The 23,143-nt window shown below is 40.5% G+C and overlaps 2 protein-coding genes across 7 annotated transcripts in view; one reads left to right on the top strand and one right to left on the bottom strand.

The window, feature by feature from the left end:
* Nucleotides 1–22,149, bottom strand: part of TMEM266 (transmembrane protein 266) — a 59,756-nt gene extending 37,607 nt beyond the window's left edge. For 3 of the 4 annotated variants that reach the window (XM_064668425.1, XM_064668426.1, XM_064668427.1), the window contains exons 1-6: nucleotides 22,023–22,149; nucleotides 20,761–20,862; nucleotides 19,641–19,746; nucleotides 17,352–17,540; nucleotides 6,543–6,697; nucleotides 1,916–1,989 (exon numbers count right to left, since the gene is read on the bottom strand). In XM_064668425.1, the coding sequence (XP_064524495.1) occupies nucleotides 1,916–1,989; nucleotides 6,543–6,697; nucleotides 17,352–17,540; nucleotides 19,641–19,654 (432 nt within the window). In that variant the 5' untranslated portion in view covers nucleotides 19,655–19,746; nucleotides 20,761–20,862; nucleotides 22,023–22,149. The remainder of the gene's footprint in view (nucleotides 1–1,915; nucleotides 1,990–6,542; nucleotides 6,698–17,351; nucleotides 17,541–19,640; nucleotides 19,747–20,760; nucleotides 20,863–22,022) is intronic. The other variant, XM_064668428.1, reaches the window with a different exon arrangement.
* NRG4 (neuregulin 4) overlaps nucleotides 22,105–23,143 on the top strand; it is a 44,291-nt gene continuing 43,252 nt past the window's right edge. For all 3 annotated transcript variants that reach the window (XM_064668436.1, XM_064668437.1, XM_064668435.1), the window contains exon 1: nucleotides 22,105–22,230. In XM_064668436.1, coding sequence (XP_064524506.1) covers nucleotides 22,110–22,230 — 121 coding nt within the window. In that variant the 5' untranslated portion in view covers nucleotides 22,105–22,109. The remainder of the gene's footprint in view (nucleotides 22,231–23,143) is intronic.

Below are 23,143 nucleotides of genomic sequence, written 5' to 3'. Positions count from 1 at the left end.
TAAATTCAAACCATAATCAAATAGGTGAAAGAAGATACTTTGGAAGACAGAAACAGATAATAAACTGAGTGATAAGAGGTTTATAATAAATGAGAACAGCAAGTAGACAAAGCAGTTCCAAATACCTAACAGAGAGAGGAGAAAAGCCAACACAGCTCCAAAATGAGGATGGTGAGTCAGGGAACCTGTTTTGGCTCTGTGAAGTATTTCTGTTACTGTTTTCCCGTAAAATACTTCAGAACCAGTTCATCCACTTATAAGGGCACTCTGTCTCAGCAGAACTGAAACAACTAATCCTTCCTTGAGACAGATGAGTACAGGCCTTGAGGATCTGCCTACACTGCCACAAACAGGCAAACAACAGCTGAACTCTGGAAGGGATCCGGGAGCAGGGCACGGCATCAAGGTGTGAGCAGAGTGGCTGGTGGTGTAAGGGAATGAAAACAGAACCTGAGACTACAGAGCAAGGGAATTGAGGATCACAGGAGAAGCTTTTGGTGAAACAAGCTCCAGAAAGCAAAGCAAAGCAGGTGAGTGTGGTTGTGCAGCCCCGCTCTAGCAGCAGTTACAAGCTGGTCCTGCTGGGAAGCTCAGGATTACAGGGAGCTCCAGGGTGCTAATGCTGGGGGAGAAAGTATTTCTTTGCAGGGAATGGACACCACCTAACAAACCTGAGTCTTTGGGAATTAGGATGTGTAACTCAAAAAGGAAAGACTACAAAAAAATTTAACTGTTGAGATTCTTTTCAGAGAGTTTACATGGAACCTACAACCCACAATCACCATCAGAGGGTGGGGACAGTAATGGCACCTATTTGGGTAACTGTAGCACCAGAAGGCTCAGATGAAGAGCAGCCAGAGACCCCTGCCTGCTATCAAACAATCCTTTCAGAAAGCACCCACTGACAACACCAGCTAAAAAAAAAACCCTGGGACATATGTAAATAAATGTATTTCATTAAGAGCACCACGGAAATAAGCAATGCATGAATTCAACACAAGCGATCCAACAAATCATTTGCAGATATCACAGATTTTTGGGTTCTGATTTTTTTTTAGTAACCTTCATCTAAATTTACCATTTAGTAAAGACTTTCACATCTGTCTGCATGATAATATTTTCTAATACGGAACTAGAAAAAATATTTTTAAATATTTAAGTCCAAGTTGTCTTCCAACTCAACAAACATAAAACTTGTTTTTGTAACAAGTAACATTATGACCTGAAAAATAGCCATAAAAGCATTTTGCAGTATTTCAGGAGCAGTCTAAAAGTCTCAATACCAATGACTTCCTTTTGGAATAAAGTTGAAAACTCTAACAGATCATCCCAGTTTGGTCATTTGTTACATCATACAACACATATATTTATACACATTTTGGCCCAGAAATTCACCATTTGTTTCATTCTCTTACTGGGTCTATATGCAGCAACCTGGAACACCTAAACTACTTAGATAAATTGTGAGAGGGGATAATGCCACTCTCAAAACAGAACTTTTTGTAGAAAAACTCCTTGGTTCTTTATTCTCAAAGAACGTGTCTTAATCCTCTGCCTTATACCCAGTGACACTGATAACAAAGGGGTGAAACTAGTCCTGTCCAGTGCCTCTAGTGATTCTGAGATAATTATTTCTTTCTGCAGCTTTCCAATTATAATTTGTAAGACAGTATCTTCCACATTTCCTTACCAATTCCAGGCAAATGACAAACAGTGCTAATCTATATTGCATTTTTTAGTTTATTGCATAGGAACACAACACTACATTATTTTGTTGTTTTGGTTTTTTTTCTTAAAACACACCATGCTACATTTATTTACAGTCAAATTACTGTTAAAACTCTTGCTAATTCCACTGACAACATAAAAATACTTTGAAGTTCTGTATGTGGTGAAAGACTTTGGTTATACATACCTCTGAAAAGAAAACAGAGAGGATGACTAGGCTGATCCAGTGAATTACTCCTGCAAACTGTGAAGCACTTGAAACTGCAATTAACACAATACAATGAAGGGTCATTATAGTAGCAAAGTGCAACTCAGGTTTAATATAATTAGAACTTCCACAACTTACACATGGTAAAGTTTGCTTTCTTAAATTTTGTAATGGAAGTACAAGAAGGAGGATGGGATGCAATGGGACATGGAACTCCAGCCCTGCCAGCTGCTCATCCTAATTCAGGCAGCTCGTTGGCAGCTGCAGCAGCTCTTCACTGGAGCATTTACAGGTAACTCTGCTGGTAAGTAAGGACACACTCAGGCCTTGGCTGCTCTGTCACCTGTCCATGCTCTCACCCCACGTGCTGCTTTAGCTCGGGATGTGTGACTAAATCCTGTACACCTAAAAATCCAGAGTTAGGATTCAGTAAGCAAACAGAATGCTCCACTGTTGCCACATTACTCCTTGTATTCAGTCTTTGACAATTCAGCTCAGATGATCAGTATTTGTCTGGAACAGGTGCTTAAAAACTAGTGCTCAGAATGGGCTCCAAATACATTTCGTGCTGACAGAAAAGCACAGAAAGCTGACAGGGTCCCGTATCTGAACTGCTGGCAACTCCTACTCCCAAGTCTGGAATAAGGGAATGAAGAGAAAACATCCTCTCCTTACTTCAGGGTATTTGTGAGTCTGCCATCTCCACAGCAGACAGACCAACCCAGCCTGTGTGGTTTGCAGTGCCAAAGAATGCCTGTGTGACAGCCGAGGGTAAGGCAGTCGATGGCTGTGTGCACAGAGGTGCAAGGCTGTGGGTTGTGTCCCAAGAACACATAGGGGACATTTATTTTTAAATCAAAATCGATTAAAATGGGAAGCAGAGGAGAGGGATGTAGGAGGAAATCAGGATACAAATAAAACTGTGAGTATGGGCTGCCACTGGAACTCTCACTGCTGAGGCTCTCCTGGGGCTCGATGAGAGAACGTTTGCTGTGGTGCAGCACAGGAACTACTTGATGAAACAAATGGGCAAAATATAATATAGTTAACTTTCCCAAGGCAGTGGAAACCGTTTGGATGCTGTTTTTCCAGCAGTGTCGATTGACCTACAAGGCTCCAGCTGCCCCCCGGTGGAAAAAAAAAGATACAGCAACCAGAATTTGGGGAGAAAACCCATTTCTGATGCCACACTAACTGAACACGAACTGTGCTGTACGCCCTGCCAGACAGGGGGCAATTAAATTGCCAGTAAAACAGTAAACCTGAAAAAGCCTTCCAAACAAGCAGCTTTTGTACAGGAATTGAATCAGCAGCCCATACACGGAATCTGGATATTTGCCTCTTCCAAAACACTCCCTTTAAAAAATGCTGTGAAAAGCTACAAAACCAGAAGGGGCTTCTACAAGAGGTGCTCATTCCTGCCCTGTGGTGGTTTGGGTACATCACTGGGATTCAGTTTGAGGCAAATCACCTATGCTATTCAGCTTTTACTTTAATCTGGAACACAGTTTCACATTTGCTGAACTTCTAACTTTTTTTTCCCCCTAAAAGCTAAAAGCCAAAAAGTTTTGCTTTGCTTCACATTTTTCTTGTCTGGTGCTATAGGGAAGTAGTGAATGCAAATCCAGATGCTTTTTAGTCATGAAGAAGGATAAAGAATAAATCAATATAAAATGCAGAGTACAGCCAAACTGAGTTCACCTCCTCCCCCTTTCCCTCACTTTCACATCTCCTCAAAACGTATATCCAGAGGTGAGGGATGAAGGATACACCCTGACAAACCCTAAGTGACCATCACAGAAGCTTGTACTACCAGCACCTGCTTTCAGTGGCTCTTCCTGAGGGTGGTTTCCTGGCAGACACCCACTGCAGGGAGTGGGGAGCCCTGAAGCCCCTTTTTCTGAGGCACTGCAGCACCAGCCCCTGTGTTTCCTTTGGCAGCTCTGCATGCACTCAGCCCGGGCCCAGATCCAGCAACCAAACTGACAGCAGTGGAGCTTCTCACTTTCAGGGCCTTCAGGGAGGCCTGATGCCTGTTACAGATCCACCTGCTGCAGCTCATTGCAGGAGGAGGGCAATAGAAGATCATTTCCTGAGTTTTTTCCCTTCTGAGGTGTTAGGGTTGGAAACTGCCACAGTCCTCTTTTTTTTTTTTTTAATGAGGTGCAAGTGAGTTAATATACATCTATTTCTGCATTTGCAGAACATCACAAGCTGTTGAGATGTTATTTTGTTAATGCTTGTGAGCAGCTTTGAAGACAGAACTTAAAAAGCAGATTGTAGGACAGGGACTTATAATAAATAAGACCTATTATGTGTCCCCTGCTTTCTGAGGTTTCTAATTCTGGTATGAATATGCTTTGTGATAAAATACCCTATAAGGTCTCTGTACTTTTCATGTGTGTGACCCACAGTTTGCAAATGTGGTGTCCATCTCTGCAACTGGCAGCTTTGTGCACTGTGCAACCAAAGATTGCACTGAAACCAAGGAGGAAAATGATGCTCTAAAAATGTCACAGCTAAAGAAAACACCAGGGTTTCTTTTGTTGCATTTTTTTTTTTTAATAAAGGGAGGCTTCCTAAGGAATTACAGTCTATAATGTGGATTAGCAGTTGTCATTACGAACAAAACAGGCAGTGATGTGCTGTGACATACCCTAATGTACTGGTTGATTTTATATAGAACAAGGAATCCTTTAAAACTGTAATTACATTTTTGAAAAACATAATTATGGGCTAATGGCTTTTCAAAACCTTAATGTAAGCGACACATACGGCACAACTGCAATACTTATAATATCAGCCCCACCAAGACAGCCTTTATCTGATTTAAAACAAGATAGAAGGTATTGAAACAAGGCAAAGACAAAAGGCCTGATGGGAAGATTCATTAGTTAAAATGTAAAGTAGCAGCACAAGTGGAATGAGTCCTTCCTCAGGTGCTGAGAAAATCCACACAGGCAGGGGCCACCTCTGAACAAGGAAGTCACCTGGCCCAGCCAAACACCTACAGCTCATGCACACGGTGTAAGCTGCAGAGCTTTTAAGTGTCACATGCACCAGACACACAGAGGAGGAATGAGTCCTAAAATAAAGCCTTCTTCAGAAAATGCTTCAGAAAATAAACGGTAAGAAAACAGGTGCTTCCAGAGGAGAGTGTCCAAAACTGTCAAAACTCTATGAGAAATGAACAAAAACAATTTTTAAACTCTCTGGCTCTACAGGAAGTGACAATTCCTACACCAACAGAAAGACGTGATATCTCAATAAATATTGTTGAAAGCCTCTTCCTCATTCATTTCTTAAGGACTTACACCCATAATTAGCATTCCTGACTTTTTTGAAAGCAGCAGACTTGTCCAAATGCTGGGCTTCCTCATCCAAAATGGGAAGTGACCAGAGACTAAGGAAAATAACAACTGGAATGGAGTGACCATGTCAGAACAGCGTGTGCAGCACGGACAGACAGGTGGAAATGGTGAGCAACAGTGTGGGGTGACAGCTCAGCCATTTATTCATCTCACAGAGTGTATGAAATGGCTGCAATTATCAACAAAGTCCCCTAAAATAATCTTAATACAATTGCAATACCTAAGTCTTTGCTCCACTACAATTGGTTGACAAATCACAACAGTAAAAGGACTTCGACAGAATAAAAATTTGGTTTGTTCAGTTTAAAGTTGCCACGGAAGAAGATACCAGGCCATGGCTCTTTTGTGCTACGTGTTCTTGCATTGAAGGGATTGTCTGAACCCCAACTGCCATTTCAGCACATTTGAGATTGTATGGAGATGGGAGAGGCTGCTCCTCGACACTTAGCAGAGGCAAAAGTGTAGCTGATATTTGTGTTCATGTCAACTTTGTATCATAAAAGAAAAAAGGGGAAAAAAAAAGAAGAAAAAAGGGGTGGAATGGAGGAAAAGAGCAGAAGGGGAAAAAAGAAGATGAATTAGGAAGCAAAACAGAAGCATTAAAATTTCCACTGTGGAACCTGCGCAGAGTGAATTCAGATAAAGCGAAACTCCATTTAAGCTACTATTTGACTCACAGTGCATCAGCAAAGTAGAATGAAAATCTGTATCATTTCAGGGCATTACAAGCTAGAAAACTGTAATTTCAATTCCTATCCACCTCAGCAGAAGTAAATTAATAACAGAAGTAGCACCAAAATGCCTGGTATGTTCATCACTTCTGTCTACCCACATGTGATAAGCACCAGAGATTAATGAGGCACAGGGTTTTTTTCTGTGCATATGTAGCATGTCTGTAAAAGACAGACCTTTTCAAGTACTAATGACAGCACATGTGAACCTCTGCATGTACACTCTGCTTGTAGCCTTTGAAAATTTGTCCTATACTGAATTTGTTAGTTGACCTGAATTTGGTCAGCAAAATAAGGAAGAGACTGACTTCACTGTACCAGGGTTCCACAAAAACACATTTCTTACCTAACCTAGTAATAATTTAAATGGTAGGAAAAAAAATCCCCACCATCCTCCCCCCTTCAAAAACCTCCCAGCAAGTTAAGCCTTCATTTTATCAAAATTAAAAAAAAAAGAAAGATAAAAAAAAAAAAGAAAAAGAAAAAAAAAATCCTCCTACTCACACTGGAGAAGCTTTATATCTATTAGGAGTTCCAGAGTCAGAAGAATCACCACCAATACTACACAGGCTACCAGGAAACTGTTGAGACTTGCACTGAGCAAAAATACCTGCCACACAGCTGCTCGTCTCCCACAGCACGGTTTTAGCCAGTTAGATCTAAAGAAATAAAATTAAGGGAAAAACAAGAAAAGAAAAGAAGAAGAAGTGAAAAAGGAAAAGAGCTAAAGAGCAGTGAACTCAAAATTACAAGTTCTGCTGTTATGGATACACTCAGCAATAATGCACAAAGACTTTGCAAAATTCACTTTCACTGGTTTCCTGACCAAGAAAAACAGATTAAAAACCCCCTTTCCCCTGGGGATTTTGTGTGTCCCCACAGCTCTGCAGTGCACTGGTGTTCAAGTACCTTCAATGCATGGAGTGATGCAGCCCTAATTATCACACACACATTTCTACTTTCTTCCTGTCTGCCCATTTTCCACGTGCTCTCACTTTGACAGACACGCTGCATTCCCTTCTCTGGGAGCACCAAGGCACAGCAGGGCTCTGCTATTCATAAGTCAATGATGCTTTTTTTTAAGAATTTCTCTGCTGTTGAATGTTATGGTTGTTCACCTTTATCCCTGCTCTGCTATGAGATGGATCTGACAAGGGCTGCCAAATTTGGTTTGCAACAATCAGTCCACGGCCTCGTGGAAAGGAGCAATAGGAATCTGGAAAACACCAAAGAATGATTCCATAGCTACACCTGCAGTAGCAAAGGCACACACCTGGCTAAGTGTCAAACCTCTGACCAAGGCTCTCTCACTTGCCTATTTGTCTAACTCTCACCACTCTGTTCGTGGATCAGGCCAAAAATTACTTTCCTGGAGTTTGGGGTAACACAGTTTTGGGGACAACATGCACCAGGGACTGCTCCCAAACCTAGTTTAGATGACATCACCTTGTTTTAGAGGAAAAATAAGGTTTAGGCAGGATGCAGTTAGGAGGAGGCTCCGAGGACCAGAACTCTGGACGGAGGTTGATGGATCTGTAAAGGTTGCACTAACGCAGATACAAAATTACAAGGGGGCTCCTAAAAAATAATTTTTTTTTTCTTTTGAAAGTATTGGTAATGACAATGCCAGTAGCATGGACTTCAGAAGCATAAAGCACATCCTGATACTTTTTTCCTCCTAAACCACCCCCACACCTCTCCAGTTTCCCTTTGATACATATAATTTCTCATCAGAGTGCTCTCAGTGTTCCTGTCCTGGCTCACCTCAGGAAGTTCTGGTGGGGTATTGCCTGACACTTCAGATTTTCCAAGCACTGTAAATACACTTTAGGTAATGAAAAGCTGACATGATTTATTGACTAGGCTTAAAAAGCTGCAAGCACACAAGTGTGGTGCAGTAACCCCACCGAACTAAAATGACAATACACAGAAACCATTGGTACAGAAGAAGATATGATGGTACTGATCAATTCCAAATAAACAGCTCTAGACTCAATAACTCCTGTTATAATCAAACACTTGGAAAAAACATCACAAAATGTTCTCTGACGTACCCACACTCAGAGATGGGGGAGAAAGTGATGCCAAGCAGAGACTTGACACTTTCAAGCAGCTTCTCAGAATTAAGCACATCAACACTTGCCTCAGATTGCCTGATTACCTGACTGTGAAAGACCTCCTCAACTGACTCTTAAAACTTCAGAGAAGATTTGACAAGTGTTACTATCAGGAACTTGCCCTTAGGTTAAACTTAGTTATGCCTCAAGCCTGAATACAGAATGCACTACGTTTTAAACAGGTAGTTTTAAAACATAAGGCAAAATAAAAAAGGCATTGGGATAGGGCCTTTTTTCCAATTTGATCTTTTAATGGATTGTATTTTACATCACCTCAAAATAGGTCAACTTGTTTTTAATGCAGCTACGATTTTGGGCTTGGGGTTTTTTTTAGATTTTCTAAAACAACGAGAGGGTATGGCCCTGTTTAAACAGAACAAACTTTAGTTTGATTCTCCACTTACATTTATCTTCCCTATTCCAACAGTCCCGTTATCCAGCATTTTAATGTTGCAGGGCAGCTTTTCCTATTCTCAGAATGATCAGTAGAGGGCCCAAGTACAATCCTTTAAAAGCTCTACAGAGTCAAGATTTTCAAATATACAAACTGCACCAGTAAAAATAAACCAAAAGTTTATTATATAAACAATTACATATAGCCATGATAATCATTACTCAAGCTATTAATTACTTACAGAATCCTAAAGCACACAGAGTTATTCTCTCTGTTCAGTGTTATCATTCAGTATCAATAACATTGATTCTAAAAAGCTCCTGAATGAAACTGTGAGCTTACAACTGCAAAAAGCAATCAGCTTAAGAGGTCAATGGCAGCTCATCTGCGTGTTTACACCCATATTTCACTCTAAAAAGGGCCCTGTGTGGTTTTTTCCCTGGGTGCTGCTTAGCTACTTCTAACTCCTGCTACTTCTCTTCCCTGCTACTTCTACACTCCTGTACAGTCCAGTCCTGATCTTGTCTTGGATTGCTGGGGCTTTTTTTTTATTTTTACTTCTTACCTCTTTTAAAGGATGGACATAAATAACTAAAGGAACTATAATCCAACTAGAAATATATTTTAGATAAACCTCATGACCTGCTAACCACACTGACTCCTAATACCCAAATCTCCTCATTTCTTCAACCCTGTAACCTGTTTAGTAGAGTAGCACTAACTTCTCCCTTCTGAGGTGGAAGGGCTCATCCATTCAACAGATGAAAAATCCAGTTTTGGAGAAAACCAGATCCCTACTAGAATTAGTGTGGGTTTAAACTTACCTTCCAAATTCTGGCCATTTCACCTGTGACCCTGCAAAGCTGCACTTAAATTTAAAGCTCAGATTAGAAATGTAGCTACACAGACTTTTCAAAAAACCCACCAAAACCCCCAGAACTTAGAGAGCTCTTCATACATTTATGAGATTACACACTAGCCACAGACAAGGAAAACATCTTTTTCCCTCACTTCAGGCAGAAATGAGAAAAAAAACAATTTCCCCCATCCTCAAAAAAACCAAACCAAACCAAACCAAAAAAAACCCACCATCAAAAAACCTCAAACCAACAAAATAGTCCTCAATTTTGTCAGGGAACAAGTACACATTCTCCTGGTGTCCTGACTGTGTTTGCTTGAATCCACAGACAAGTATGACTTTCCTGTGTGAAAGTTCAAACATGTTCATCAGGTACCTCAGCTGCTTCATCTCTAAAACAGGATTATTGACCTTTCTTGCAGTTAATGGATGAATTAAATAAATGCACTAGCACAGGAATTTCGTGGTTGATGGTGACACAGGGCTGCAAAGTTTTGTTCTGAGACATTAAAATATATTTAGTGGAATTTTACCAGGGGTAATTCTTTTTAAAGATACTTTCACACATGGCTTTGTGCAAAACCAATCTGTCATCATCACTGCTAGTCTTATTAATAAACAGCTTGGAAAAAAAGAACATAAGGCAAAACTGGGAAAGGTTGAACATATTTATTTGGTAAGGAATCACTACAAACAATTTCTTCAAGTTGTTAACAGCTGTCATTGTTTCTATTTTCTGTTCTTGTAAACAAATACCCCCAAATCTGCATTATACCTTACCCTGTCTTTTTGTTTTTCTTTTGGCTAAACAGCAAGTGTTTGCATCTCACAAGATGGCTAGGATCAGACAACAGAAGGATGGAGGAGATCCAAATCACTATCTGAAGAGCAGAAAGGCCACGGTCAGGAAGTGACAGGAACACAGAAAGGCTAAATAACAACACAAAATCTGGCTGAGAAGCACAGACAGCAGAACCTCACAGCAGGCAAGAGGAGCTGGAGGTCTCGAGCAACTCACTCCAAGGAACAGACAGAGCTCTGCACCCCTTTCCCAGACTTCTCCTACAAGCTTGGTTTAACGACTGAGAACACCCTCATCTTTTTTTCCCTAAAACTTTTACTATTCCAAACCCCACAACGCTTCTTGTAAGACTGCAGCGAAACTGCTGCTGAAAGGGCAGGAAAGATTGCCCCAGTTTTCTCCCTAAACTCACCCATGGCCAGTTTACACACACTTGTTCTTGTGCCAACATTATTCTTTAGTTTGATTAGTTCTCTTCCCTTGCTGGCATTTTGTCTGTGCTGCATTTCCACACAGTAATGGCAGCCACTCATGTAATTCAATTAAAGCCCACGCTTTTTGTAGAACAGACACTCAGTCTCAGTAACTATCCTGGTGGCCTCTTCTGCATGTGAATACAGACTATTGGAGCAGTGCATAATATTTTGGAATAGGTTTAATTAATTACATGAATGCTTCCCAGCTCTATTTGAAGCACTTCATGCTTTCTAGGATCATTTGTGCCTTCTTTATAGGTGTGTAACACACCATTTGCCCACAGATAACCTGTGATTACCTGGCCTATTACTTCTCTCACTTGAAAATTGCTTATTAGGCTTTTTCTTTTTATGCTAAAATCTTTAGTGAAGTATCCACATCAGGCTGAAAAACTACCTTTAAGAAACATAAGAACAGCTGTACTAAGCCAGAACAAAGGCTTGGCATCCTGTCTCCAACAGTGGCCATGAGCAGATGTCTTAAGATGAGTAAGAACATAGCAAACATATAAATACTTCCCCTTAGCATTCTCACAGCATCCAACTATTTTCAATTTGGTGACTTCCTGAGATAGATGTGTTTTCTCAGACTGTACTTAGCAACCTTCAATGAATTTCTCTTCCACAAACTTGTCCAACCTCCCCTTAGGGAGATGAGTTATTAGCAGCCACACAGCCTTTAGAAAGTAGCTCCAGGCATCTACTGCCCCCTGTGCAAAGAGCAACCTCTTTTTGCTTCTTTGGAACCGGGCCTTAATCTATTAATGTACCCTAGAGACTGTGCTGGGAGGGGGGAGTGTGGGTGTCTAACCTTATTTTAACCTCTCTGTGTCACAGCCTTTGTAATGTCAATCAAATCTCACATCAACCTTCTCTTCTCCAGACTGAAGAGCCCTAGTTTACATAGTCATCTCCAGTGAGATGTTGTATCACAGCTTTGATCACTGTTTGCCTTTGATTCTTTTCCAGTTCTTTTATATCTACCATATCCTTTTTGACAGGGACCAGAACTACACTCATGTTCAAGATGTGGGCAAAACCTGGATATCTACAGAGGCACAACAACGGCCTCTCTTTTGTTCTCTGCTCCTTTTCCTTAGCAATGCTAAGATCTGATTTGCTTTCATACTGCTGCTCAGTATTTAGCTGATTTTTTTTACAGTCTTGCCTTCCAGAAATATTCATCTTTTCCACATTTCCCCTTTGTCCCATTGCTTATCCACATTTCCATTTTTGCACCAAGCCATATCTTCTCCAACTCAGACAATTAATTCCAGTATCAAGCCAGACAAATTAGATCCATTTCATTCCCAGTCTCCAAGGAAGCACTTTGCTAACAGTGGTCTGTGGGCTACAATTATTACACTTCTACCCACAAGAAGTATGTGGGAAAAGTAAGTTTGTTGGAAAAATACAGCAAGATCTCCAAAGTAAAAAAGTCTGAAAATCACTGAGCTAGAAAATTAATTCTTTGTCTTACTTCTAGCAGTGCTCCCTCTACCAAGTGATAAGATGTTGGAGGGATCCACTCAAAGGATTTAGGTACAAGGATAAACACAGTAATGAGCTATTCTGGAAAACAAAACCTACAAAGATAAACACTTAAAAGGCTTAAAAATTCTAAATCACCAAAGGTCCCCATAACATAGCCCAAAATTTCATGTAGTCTCTAGTGAAGGGCTGGGCACCTCACAGGTTCTATGGTGCTGAATGCTCATTTTCTGCTGCAGTGCAGGTCTCAGTTCTGGACCACAGCACCGAGAGTAGCAGTGATATAGTACTGCCCCAAGAACAAATCAGCACTACAGTCTCATTTCACTGTATCCTGATGGTAGGATTTTGCACCATCTTTCTGGATTCAGACTATGACTGGCAGCTAAAAATAAATTACAAGTCACTTTTGTAAATACAAGGAGCTCGCTCGCTATGTGAAATACTTCTGCCCTCCAAAACCTTTGCAATTTATCTTGAGCTTAAACCTGATTATTCACCATGTATCAAAATCATGCATTCCAGGATCTGCATGAGGTGCACAGAACTTTTGAGAAAAGGGACTCTTTCTTATTATGCTGCCAGATAAAGACCAGAAAAGCAGAAAGCAAGAGAAATGTAAGAACTCGATCAAGTTCTTTTAGTTAAAGCAACTTTAAGTAAAATACCTCAACAAGATCAAATATCTGAAAGATAAATACAAAGACCAAAATAAGTGCATCTACTCAGTGCAATTACAGAAGACAGTGAAGGGACAGACATCTTTTTCTCCCAGGATGAGTGAATATATTCACCAGCAAAGTCTTGCAACCAATTTAAAAAGAAGAGCTCACGACTCTTCCCTGTGTTAATTCTGCACCTCTGTAAATCTCCGTTCAGTTTTGGTTTCCCTTCCTTTCTCTCTCTCTCCCTGCAGTTTTCTTTTTTTCAGATATTCCTACTGTTTAGTGCACTTTCTAGCTGATACCAAACAAATCTGAGGCTATGAACAGATGATTATTAAATTCCAACTGTTTACAGCTAATGTCAAATGAGTCACATTAACTGCGTGAAATCCCAAACTTTACCTCTTTTTATGTAAAACACAGTATTTTGAAAGCACCATCATGTTTCAAACTTCTTTAATATATAAAAACTCAAGAGCTGCAATTTAAAGCAAATAGAACAAATAATTTAAAATTGGTGTGTATCTCTCCCCCCTCGATTCACAACCCCCAGTAAACACAGATCTTCATCAAGAGAGGCTCACTGTCTATCTGTATAGTCACACAACATTAAAATGCAGCCTGTTGTGCAACTATCTGTGAATTCCTTTATAAATGATTGTGACAGACATCTCCTAACTGGAACTTCAGGAAAATACAGGAAGGAGAAGGTTTCCCTATCCCTGCACATGTCCCATTTTCTGCAGGTTGTCAATTTTCCGGCTATTCTCCAGCACTTTTATTGGTCATTGATGCAAAAAGCAGAAGAGAGAAAATAGTTTTTGGAAAACAGAATACTTGACTGGAAAAAAAGAAATCAAGAGTGGCACTTAAAGCTCATGGTAACATTTAAAAGTCTGGGTGATTAGTCTCCTTAAAGAAATGTTTGCATACTCTTTTCATGCAAACTGAGTCCAGTGCAGACACAACCTCCCCAGTAAATTCACAGACACAAAGCAAACTGGCAGCTCTGCTGCTGCAAGTTGTGCTTCTGTACCTGAGCATCACCCAATTTGCTACAGATATGTTAGAGGTGTGCACCAGGTGTGCTCCTTGGCGTTCAAGGCACGTTTTCAGGATGAGTTCAATTCACATATGTGTGTCTCAGCCATCTCTGCAATGACTGAGCAGTGCACAGCAGTGATCTCCAAGGATGAGTCTAACCAGGGAACTGCAGGGCAGATCAGGGGGGCCATTAACTGAGGAACATCACACTCATATTGGTTCTTGTTTCTTCCAACAGTAAGAAGAAATAGTAGCTTCTTCCCACAGTAAGGAAGAGATTACCTTTATAAAGAGACTGCTACAGTCACATAAAACTCCAAATGTTTTAGTCACATACTGTTGGCATTTTCCAGAAAACCTCCTTTTTCTGAAGAGTAAGACCCATAGCTCTGTTAACACCAGGCACATCAGTCTAGGAAGCAAGGCAGATGCAGGAATTCCTCCTATCCTACTCAGGGAAGCCTCACACACCTTATTGCTCATCAGTGCAAGGCAATGGCAATGCCAGCCCACCCAAGTGACCTGTAATGAGTATTTGTAATGCAGATTCTCTCCAACTTAACCAACTTCCATCATGTAAATCTTTGTACTTTCCCTATGTGAGAAGTCTACAGAGGGAGAAGAATCGCTGCTCAGCCCACATTAGAAGACAACACATTTTGTGATGTGTTTGAGGGTTTCTGGGAGTGCAGAAAGGTTTTTCTTGCCTGATTACCCTTTCACCACTTACAGGTGTATTTCAGGGCCAGGCTTAATGCACCATCTAATCTGCAGTGCTTTCTTTTTTGCTTAGCACAGGAATCAGTACTGTCATCCAAACTTCTGACAAAACAGCTCAAACTGTCCACAAAATTCCTTCAACAGACAGGAACTGACTGCCCTGAGAATTTGATATAAAAAAGGAAAGATCCATCAAACTACACAAAATAAGATCTTTAGTCCACTATTAAAGCCACAGGAATGTCAGCTTACACACCGTCTGTCTAACAAGTTAAAGACAGACCACAATTTTCTTTTTTTTTAATTTTTCCTTTTGTTTTTTCATTTCTTGTGGGGGGGTAGCTAATCTGATGCCATCTGAGAGTTTCCAAGCACACAAAGAGGGCTGAGCTATTCCTGAGCTATCCACCTATTCCTGATTGCCCATTAATACTGGCTTTATTAAGAGAAACATTCTCTCAGATGAAACAAAAAGCTCCCCTCGTTAGCAACCAGGTTAAATTTGTGCTTGGACCCTGAACACCTTCTGGCCTTAACAAAGGAAGATTAGAGGAAAACCTTAGGATCCACCATTAAATCAGAAGACTCCTTTCTTGCCTTTTCATTCTTCTCTAGTCTGATGTCTCTCTTGCTGCTCCATGCATGGAAATGGAACCTTACTGGTGACTGTCCACTGATCTGACCCTCCCCATCTCCTTCTCATTCAGGTTGAAGCCAGTCACATCTAACAAGGCCATGGGAAAGAAATCACACCCCGTTCATAAAACCAGACATATTCCCCACCAAGCCAGAAGGTGGCACGGGGACAGTATTTTAAGTCTGCTGCTGGGCTTCTGGAGCTCAGCTCTGCTCCTAAATTTCTCAGGGCATCAGTTGTCATGAGAGCTTCTGAAAGGAGGAAGCCGCCACTCCCACATGGGAGATGCAGTCCCAGGACTCAGCCAAAATGCATTGAGATGTACAAACTAAAGCTCTGAATTTTCTTCAGAGAATGCAATCTACAGCTGGGAGGTCTGGATGGCCTCTGCTTACTTCCATGCAGCCTGACAAAGCCACAAAAGAAGTCTGTGTGAAGGAAGGGATCTCTGCTGAGGAAAAGAATGACAGGCCTATTTCCATGCTTAAGACTGCAAAGCTGCTCAAATGGTTACAATGAGAGATCTGTGCCCTTTGGCACAGTGAAAAGTTGAGTTTCAGATCATAAAAATCTATAAAAATGCATACTTGAACTAAACTGGTATTGACTCAGCACCAAAATAGCCTGAGGGTTACACCTGCATACTCAAATTAATTTTCAAGTGCCTCTTTTGCTATGCAGGGTATTTTATGTTACAGTTGTACCGTGCTTATATAACCTACTCAAAATGTATTTCCCCTTGTCTGGAGTAACAACTTTCTGGAGATGTCTCATAAAGTCCAATTTGGAAAGAAATTAAAAGCAAGAGCCTTCCCCACATATTGCTTCCTGACTTCCACACAGAATACCTGCTGGGCTGAGATCAAGCAGGTCTCTGTTGATTACAGAGCACAGGTTAAAACTCATTGAGTTGTTAATAAATGGAGGCTTATATAAAGCCCTTTAATGTCTTCATCAGCAAGCATTCTATATGGCTTACTGGAAGTGCTTTTGTATGGATCCCACTGGCAGTGGAGCAGACGTGTTGTGTGACACACGGTGGAACAGCAATCACAGAACCAGCAGGGCTGGGCACCTGTGCTCACCTCACCTCTGTCCCAAGGGATGTTAAACTATAGGGTTATCATTCCTGACAAATACATCTTCCTGACTACAGTACCTCAGTTCCCCTCCTTCCTCCACACACCAGCCATTTACCCCAGCCCTTCACTGCCCTCACTGTTCTCTGCTGCAACACCAGCTTCTTACTTCTTGTCCCAAACACCACGGAGATCAATAACAGGCTGTTCCCTTCCTCACTGAAGTCTCTTAGAAGCTCCCCTCAAAGTCTCTTCTTCCTGTTATTTCAATCAGGTTTTCTGAGCCTCTAATCATTCTCACTGCCTTCCTCTGGATTCTCTCCAGTTGACCCAAATCTTTCACAAAGGATTTAGTACAGCAGTCCACCTACAGCCACTTCAAGCCTGAACCAGGCATAAGGATGACTTCTAATGTCCTGTAGGACAACAATGCTACATAATCTGACACTGGGTTATGTTTGAGCAAATGCTATGAACTGGTTAAGATCTTTTATTTCAATAAAACTGGAATCATTGTTCTATGAAAACAAGAGCAGTATGTATATACTATATACATTATCAAAGGCAACATTCACACATGATCAAACTACACAATTCAAATTACTGGGTGAAAAGTACACTATCTGTCCAGGAATCAGCAGTACTGTGCCATTATCTCTGTCAGGAAATGCACAACTACATACAAGAATCTCAGCAGCCAACTCTCTGTCATCCTGAAACCCTCCTGAAACTCCTTTGCAAAGAACTTTCACCAGGCCATTCTGCTTTTCTGATGGGCTATAGATCTTTTGTCCAGTTTTTCCTGGGATAAGGCTTCCAAACTGTGGTCAAACAGCAGAATTATAAAGAGCCCCAAACCAGCCCAGATTAGCTGTATTAGAAAAGGTCACTTCTGTTCTGTGACAACGGTTTTAAAAAGAGTTTCAGGACAACTGGCTGCACTTCTCCAGCTTAAGGTGTCCTATTTTACAGGTCCTGAAGTTGCTATAATCTAAAACTATAAACCAAAATTCTGTCCTTTGTACTTACCCCTCTCTCTGGTACTCCTCATCCAAATTTGACAAAAGCTGGGACCCAGCCACAGAGAGATCAAGTGCAGCTAAAGGCAGATCTCGATAAGCAAAGTTAACAAGCTGTACAGGAGCAATGCTTTTGGTCTCTTCTTCTACTTGTTGTGAAATTATCTCAACTTCTGAAACACCACCTTCAATTGTAGGCCTGAAAACATAATAAACACACATACACACATAAAAGATATAAATATATAAATAAGCAAACAAGTAAAAAGTAAGTTAGAGACAAGAACTTCATGGAATCCCAAAGAGCCAGCAACTTAAAAGGCCTCTGCAAGGTCATCGAGGGAGGTGTCGTCATTGAGGAGACCAAATCTCTCCACACTTGTCTTTTGTAGATCTCACTGTGATCAACAGAAACCTCACAAAGGAGAACAGCATTTCACCCTGCTGAATCTGCTTCAAAGGCACTAACTATAAATGGATGTGTTATAAACAAACAAACACAGAAAAAAATGCATGAACCCAAAAGCAAAATATTCATGCAAAACAGAAAGAAGACGTGAAACTGTGCCAACTAAAAACTCACTGCTTTGTAAGTTACATCAGTGAGCAATAAATAGCTAAACTTATTAATCATTGTATACAAATCAACCGTTAATTAATGGATGCAGTCTGACCCCTCTTCCACTGTGGACTTGAATATTGATTCACATAGTTCTGATGGATGGCAGCTTTGTTTCATTTAACTAGAAAAGATCATTGTGTTATCACAAAATAGTTCTGAAAGGAGAACAATGAATCAGAAGAATTATGGACTCCTCCATAAAGATTACCTAAACTGTCCTTATGCACAGCTACTTAATCTGATGGTGTATTCTTACACCAGCCCACTACACTAATGGAATCTCCATGCATTTAAAACCAGTGTGACAATGTGCATGTCTTTCACATTTATAACAAGATACTCCTGCTCTAGAAACTTAGGGAGTGTATTATCGAGTGCATGTGAGGGATGACTCCACTGTAGGACACTTTGCATGGCCAGGGTGATCCTCTGCAGCACCAGCCAAAGCTCTTGCTCTGTTTGATCCACAGTAGGTGCAAGCACAAACTCCTCCAGCTTTCTTCCAGGGGGGCCTGTTAACTTCTGAAAAAATCTCAGGCTACTGTCAGAGGTTTTCAACAGCAGGTGAGAAGATACTCCTTTTCCACGGGGATATAGTTAAAAAGTTCTTAGCACCCAACTTCATTTGACTGCAAAAATTGCACTGGTGATTTTGTTTTAAAGAAGCTTATTAAAATCTTCCAGCAATTTAAGCAACCTGATTAACAGTTCCTTTTTTTTTTCCCCAGAAGTAACGAGTTTAGAAGAGTACTTAACTGTTATATTTTGTATAAGGATATAATCTATGGAGGTGAGTGAGGGAACCAAAATTCTGTGTGAAGGTTTCTATTGGTCAGAGCCTCACATTAGACTAACCCTTTCAGATGGAAGACATTATTCCTAAATTAAATGGAGCTAGCTCCTGCCAGCATTACATAAGAAAGTAACTTAAAAAAACCCAGAAAATGCTATTATATCTCCAGTATTTGGCAGGGAAAGGCTGTAGCTGTGTCATACTATGGCAGTGAGCAGAGGTAAAAGGAAGTACTATTTGAACAACCTAAAGGCCTTTATTTTATTCCTGTGTAACTAATAACGGAAAGTAATGAGATTCTTTGATTTCCAAACGAACTGTATTCTTCTGTAAACAATCTGAAATCAGAAACCCAGAGGTAGGAACTAATTTTAGCAAGAATTTTCTTTGATTTTCACCTTTAGTGCCATCCTGTGGACATTTCCCTTTATAAGACCAAGCGGGTTCAGTTTTACATGAAAGAGCACACGATGATCCCATTTCCAGTATTATAAAGGAAAAAGGAGAGGGGTTGGTGCTGCCTTCCCTCTCCCAACAGTACTTAGCTGCTGTATTCTTAGACAGACTAAATCACAGACATAATCTGATTTGACTGAAAACAAAACCAAAAAAACAGACTAGTGCTGGCAGACAGGCTTGGGACAGGTTTGGTGGCAGGGAAAAAAAAAGGACAAACAGACCTGAAAATAATATAACATAGCAGTTTTCAGCCACTGCTGTTAGTAATACACCAGACATGCTTACAGCATTCATGTTTTTTCTGCTAATTCACACTCTTTAGACAACTTCAGAACCTTTTTGATGTCACAACATCGTTCTCCTACAGGCAGCAACCTGTTCCCTTTCATTCAAAATCAATTATAATTATATCAGATGGTACTTACTGAGGATTGGTCATGTTGGAGGATGCAACCTAACCAAGAGTAGTTCCAATATTTAACTAATTCCAGCTGCTCTGCATACAAGTTCTAGCCTTGCAAGATTAGGTCTCTGTGAGAAGCAAAACAAAGTTATACAAAACACAGCTGAAAGAAATCCAAAGGGCTACACTGACTTCTGTTGTGAATTTGAAAGTTTGTCTAATAATTTTATTTCCCCCGTGATTGTTTTTTGAAGTATTTTATTCCAGGTTAATTCTTCCATATTATTGAGGCTGTAAAGTTACAGTGCATTTACTCATACACACAGACACATATATACTTCCATAAGAACACAAGTCTTGTTTTAAACCACTGCATTGTTGAGAAAGATAATCAAGGTCAAAGGGAGAAGTGGATTTTCAAAGCAAGCTCATGGCTTCAGGAAAGCAAATTCTACTTGAAGCCAAGTGATTTTTTACAATTTAATATACATTAAAGAGATGAGCATTAGCTTTGTCGATGAAGGTCAGGGATTTGTTCTCCATTTCCCAGTTTGAACTGTGTTCCTGACTCCATTCGCTGCTTTAGAAAGTCTCTTTCAAGAATTAATTCATGTTGTCAAACATTCTAGATGGGCTGTTACCAGGAGAGTATTTTGATCAACAAAACCCAGTAACACCTTTGGAAAACGTGCCACATTTGCCTGTGGCAAAATCTCAGCTCGTGCTGTGCCTGGACCAATGCACTGCAACCAGAATGTTGAGTCTGGGAGAATGAAACCTACTGATACACAGGTTTGGGAAGCAGGAAAAACAGAGAACATCAGAAACCAAACAAAAATTCTTAGAGAAAGATATAATGAGAGACTTCGTAAAGCTACTGTAAAGTTTATATGCTAAATAATTTTTAAAAGCAAGATCAAAACAAACTCTTATTTTAATTAAACAGAAATAAACATCGGCAAATCAGAATGTTACTGACACTAACACCCATGATCATGAGAAATGCTTGTTATACTAAACTTTATAGGAGAGCCACTTACAGGCTGAGTTGTTGGTCAAGTATTTACAGTGGAGACATACAAATGTAGCTACTGTAAGACCTTTAACAATCACCTGATATCAAACAATAAAATTGAACTTACGTCTTTTGTAGAGCCATTTCCAAGGCCTTATTTCATGTTTTGTAACCTTACAAAAAACATAAAATATAGCCAATGGATTCTCACATCTTCCAGATAATGTGCCTGGGTGTGCAAAAAGAAAGGGTATACATTGTGATCGCCCTCCTCAAGTAGATAAGTCAGCCAAAAGCAATTTAATTATCCATATGAAGAAACATGGACAACTTCAAAACCAAAGACTGCACACATTTTAGAAAGACACACACTATTTATTTATAACCTTGGAATACTTCTAAAGATAGAATAAGAAGCAAACTTTTTTCAGATAAAGCTTTGCTAATACAGCAGAAACTTGATTTGACATCCATTCAATACCAATGGGAGCCTCTTCCCTGGTCTTTGTCATCCTGAAATTATTTTATTTACTATATCCCTAAGACAGCAAAATACTAGAACATTTGCCTAAAATTATGCATGTTTAAATCACACAGAGCTTTATGATAGCAATTGTTACACGTACCAGCACAACAAAACTAAAATATTAGAATTAGCCTTGTTTTGCGACGTTCACTCCCTAACATCTCCTTTGGGTTGATGTTTTCACAACACAAAAAACCCCAAACAATTCTGAATGAAAAATTTTACCCAGACCAATTGTTCTAAGCACTCAGCCCGAGAAGAACCTAAAGGCACGAGGCACTGTGCACCTGTCTTGTGAGACTGAGGAAAACGAGACTCCTGCTGGAAATGCATTTGCAGGTCTGGAGGACAGAAGGTACACGGGGATACAGCTGACTTAGGAAATGGGAATAAAACTGATGGAAACTGGCCTCAGAGGACAGGCAGGCAAATGTATATGTGGGAGTTTCTAAACCTAGTAAAAAACTCACCATTTATCCATGAGACAGCACAGTGTTAATATCCCCAATCTCTCTCCCAAACAGGGCTTAGGAAACAAAACAGTGACAAAAAATGTATAGCTAGATTTTTAAAAAGTCTTATGTTTTAGATTAATCTCAAGATTTTGAGGGAACTGAAGTCATAACAGGGGGGCCAGCAACACTGCAGTTCCTTCACACAAGACACGAACATTAAATATTTGCCTCTCCAGAATACAGAGTCTCCTTTTCTCCTGAAAGCTGGAAATACATGCACAGTCATACAGAATTTTGCTTTACAACAGAACCAGGTCTCTGAACCGGACCTGACTGGTGGCAACACCCCTAAGCCAGAGCAGCTCCCTCCTCCTGGAGTTGGCAGCTCCACAGGTAAAGTTTGCTCACCAGCAGGACCAGAGGAGCAGCTCTGCCGACAGCGCCGGTGGCTCCGCAGGGAGCAGAGTCCAGCTCGCTGAGCCCAAGGGATCTACCATGACACAAGGTGCTCACAAAGGTGGGACGAGGAACCTGGAGACACACCTGGAAGGAGACACAGGGAGTCAAGTTTCCAAAGGACTCAGTGGAGCCTTCCTGAGAGAAAAAGTGGCCAAAAGTGAGTAATTTCTGGTGCAAATGACTAATGTATTCGCTGTTTTAATGAACTGAAAGGACAAGGAGTTAGCAAGGACAATAAGAGGACAAAAAAGATGCAATAGGTTGTTGTATATCTATATCCTAAATGGATTGCTGTGATTCGTGCTTCTTTCCAGACTTTATGCAAGCAACAGAAATGTCTTAACATATACTGATATTTTGCAGAAAGGTATTTTTTACCATCCACCCCACCTCATCTATCTGCTTTTAGCTTCCTTAAAAAAACCCACCTTTTATAGCAACATAAAACACTTGCAACTTCCACAGGAAATTTCTGTGCAACTGAGTGGTGTTTAAAGGCAACAAGGATCAGCAGGGAGATTCTATTCTTCTGCACTTATCTCTCTCCTGCATTCCTATAGGATATAGTGTGGACAAAGAGGAATGATGTAGCTCTCCTCCCTACCAACTGAGCAGAGATAGGCAGAGGGCAACTTCGGGGTATTCCACCCGTAACCTGAGTGAAAATTTTTCCATGCAGCCCCTTCCCCACCTGACACACTCAATTTATTCAGTAGACAAAAAACCCTTGTCTCTTATAGTCTGGTCTGACAGAATTAGTTAACAGGTCCAGGGTTTTTGGCTTTTTTCCCTCACTTTATAGAACTGAGACCAGGCAGCACCCAGTACATGCTGAGCTGCCACTCAGTGTGAGTATGGGCACTGCCCAATCTGCTTGTTCTGTAGTGTGTTTTCAAGGTGAGATGGCTGCAGGAGAGCACAGTTTCCAAAGTTTAACAGAAGTAGTTTAAAAAGGAGATATAACAGACAGGAAAGAATTGTCCCATGAGTTTCTACTGCAAGCTTTTAGTGGTATAACAACCCAAAACATTCACTGGACTAAATGATTGACATATTTGTATGTACCAAAA

This window comes from Pseudopipra pipra, chromosome 12, assembly GCF_036250125.1.
Source record: "Pseudopipra pipra isolate bDixPip1 chromosome 12, bDixPip1.hap1, whole genome shotgun sequence".
NCBI classification, from domain to species: Eukaryota; Metazoa; Chordata; class Aves; order Passeriformes; family Pipridae; genus Pseudopipra; species Pseudopipra pipra.
Note: the sequence above shows the minus strand (reverse complement) of the source record. Positions and strands in the feature narration are given on the sequence as shown.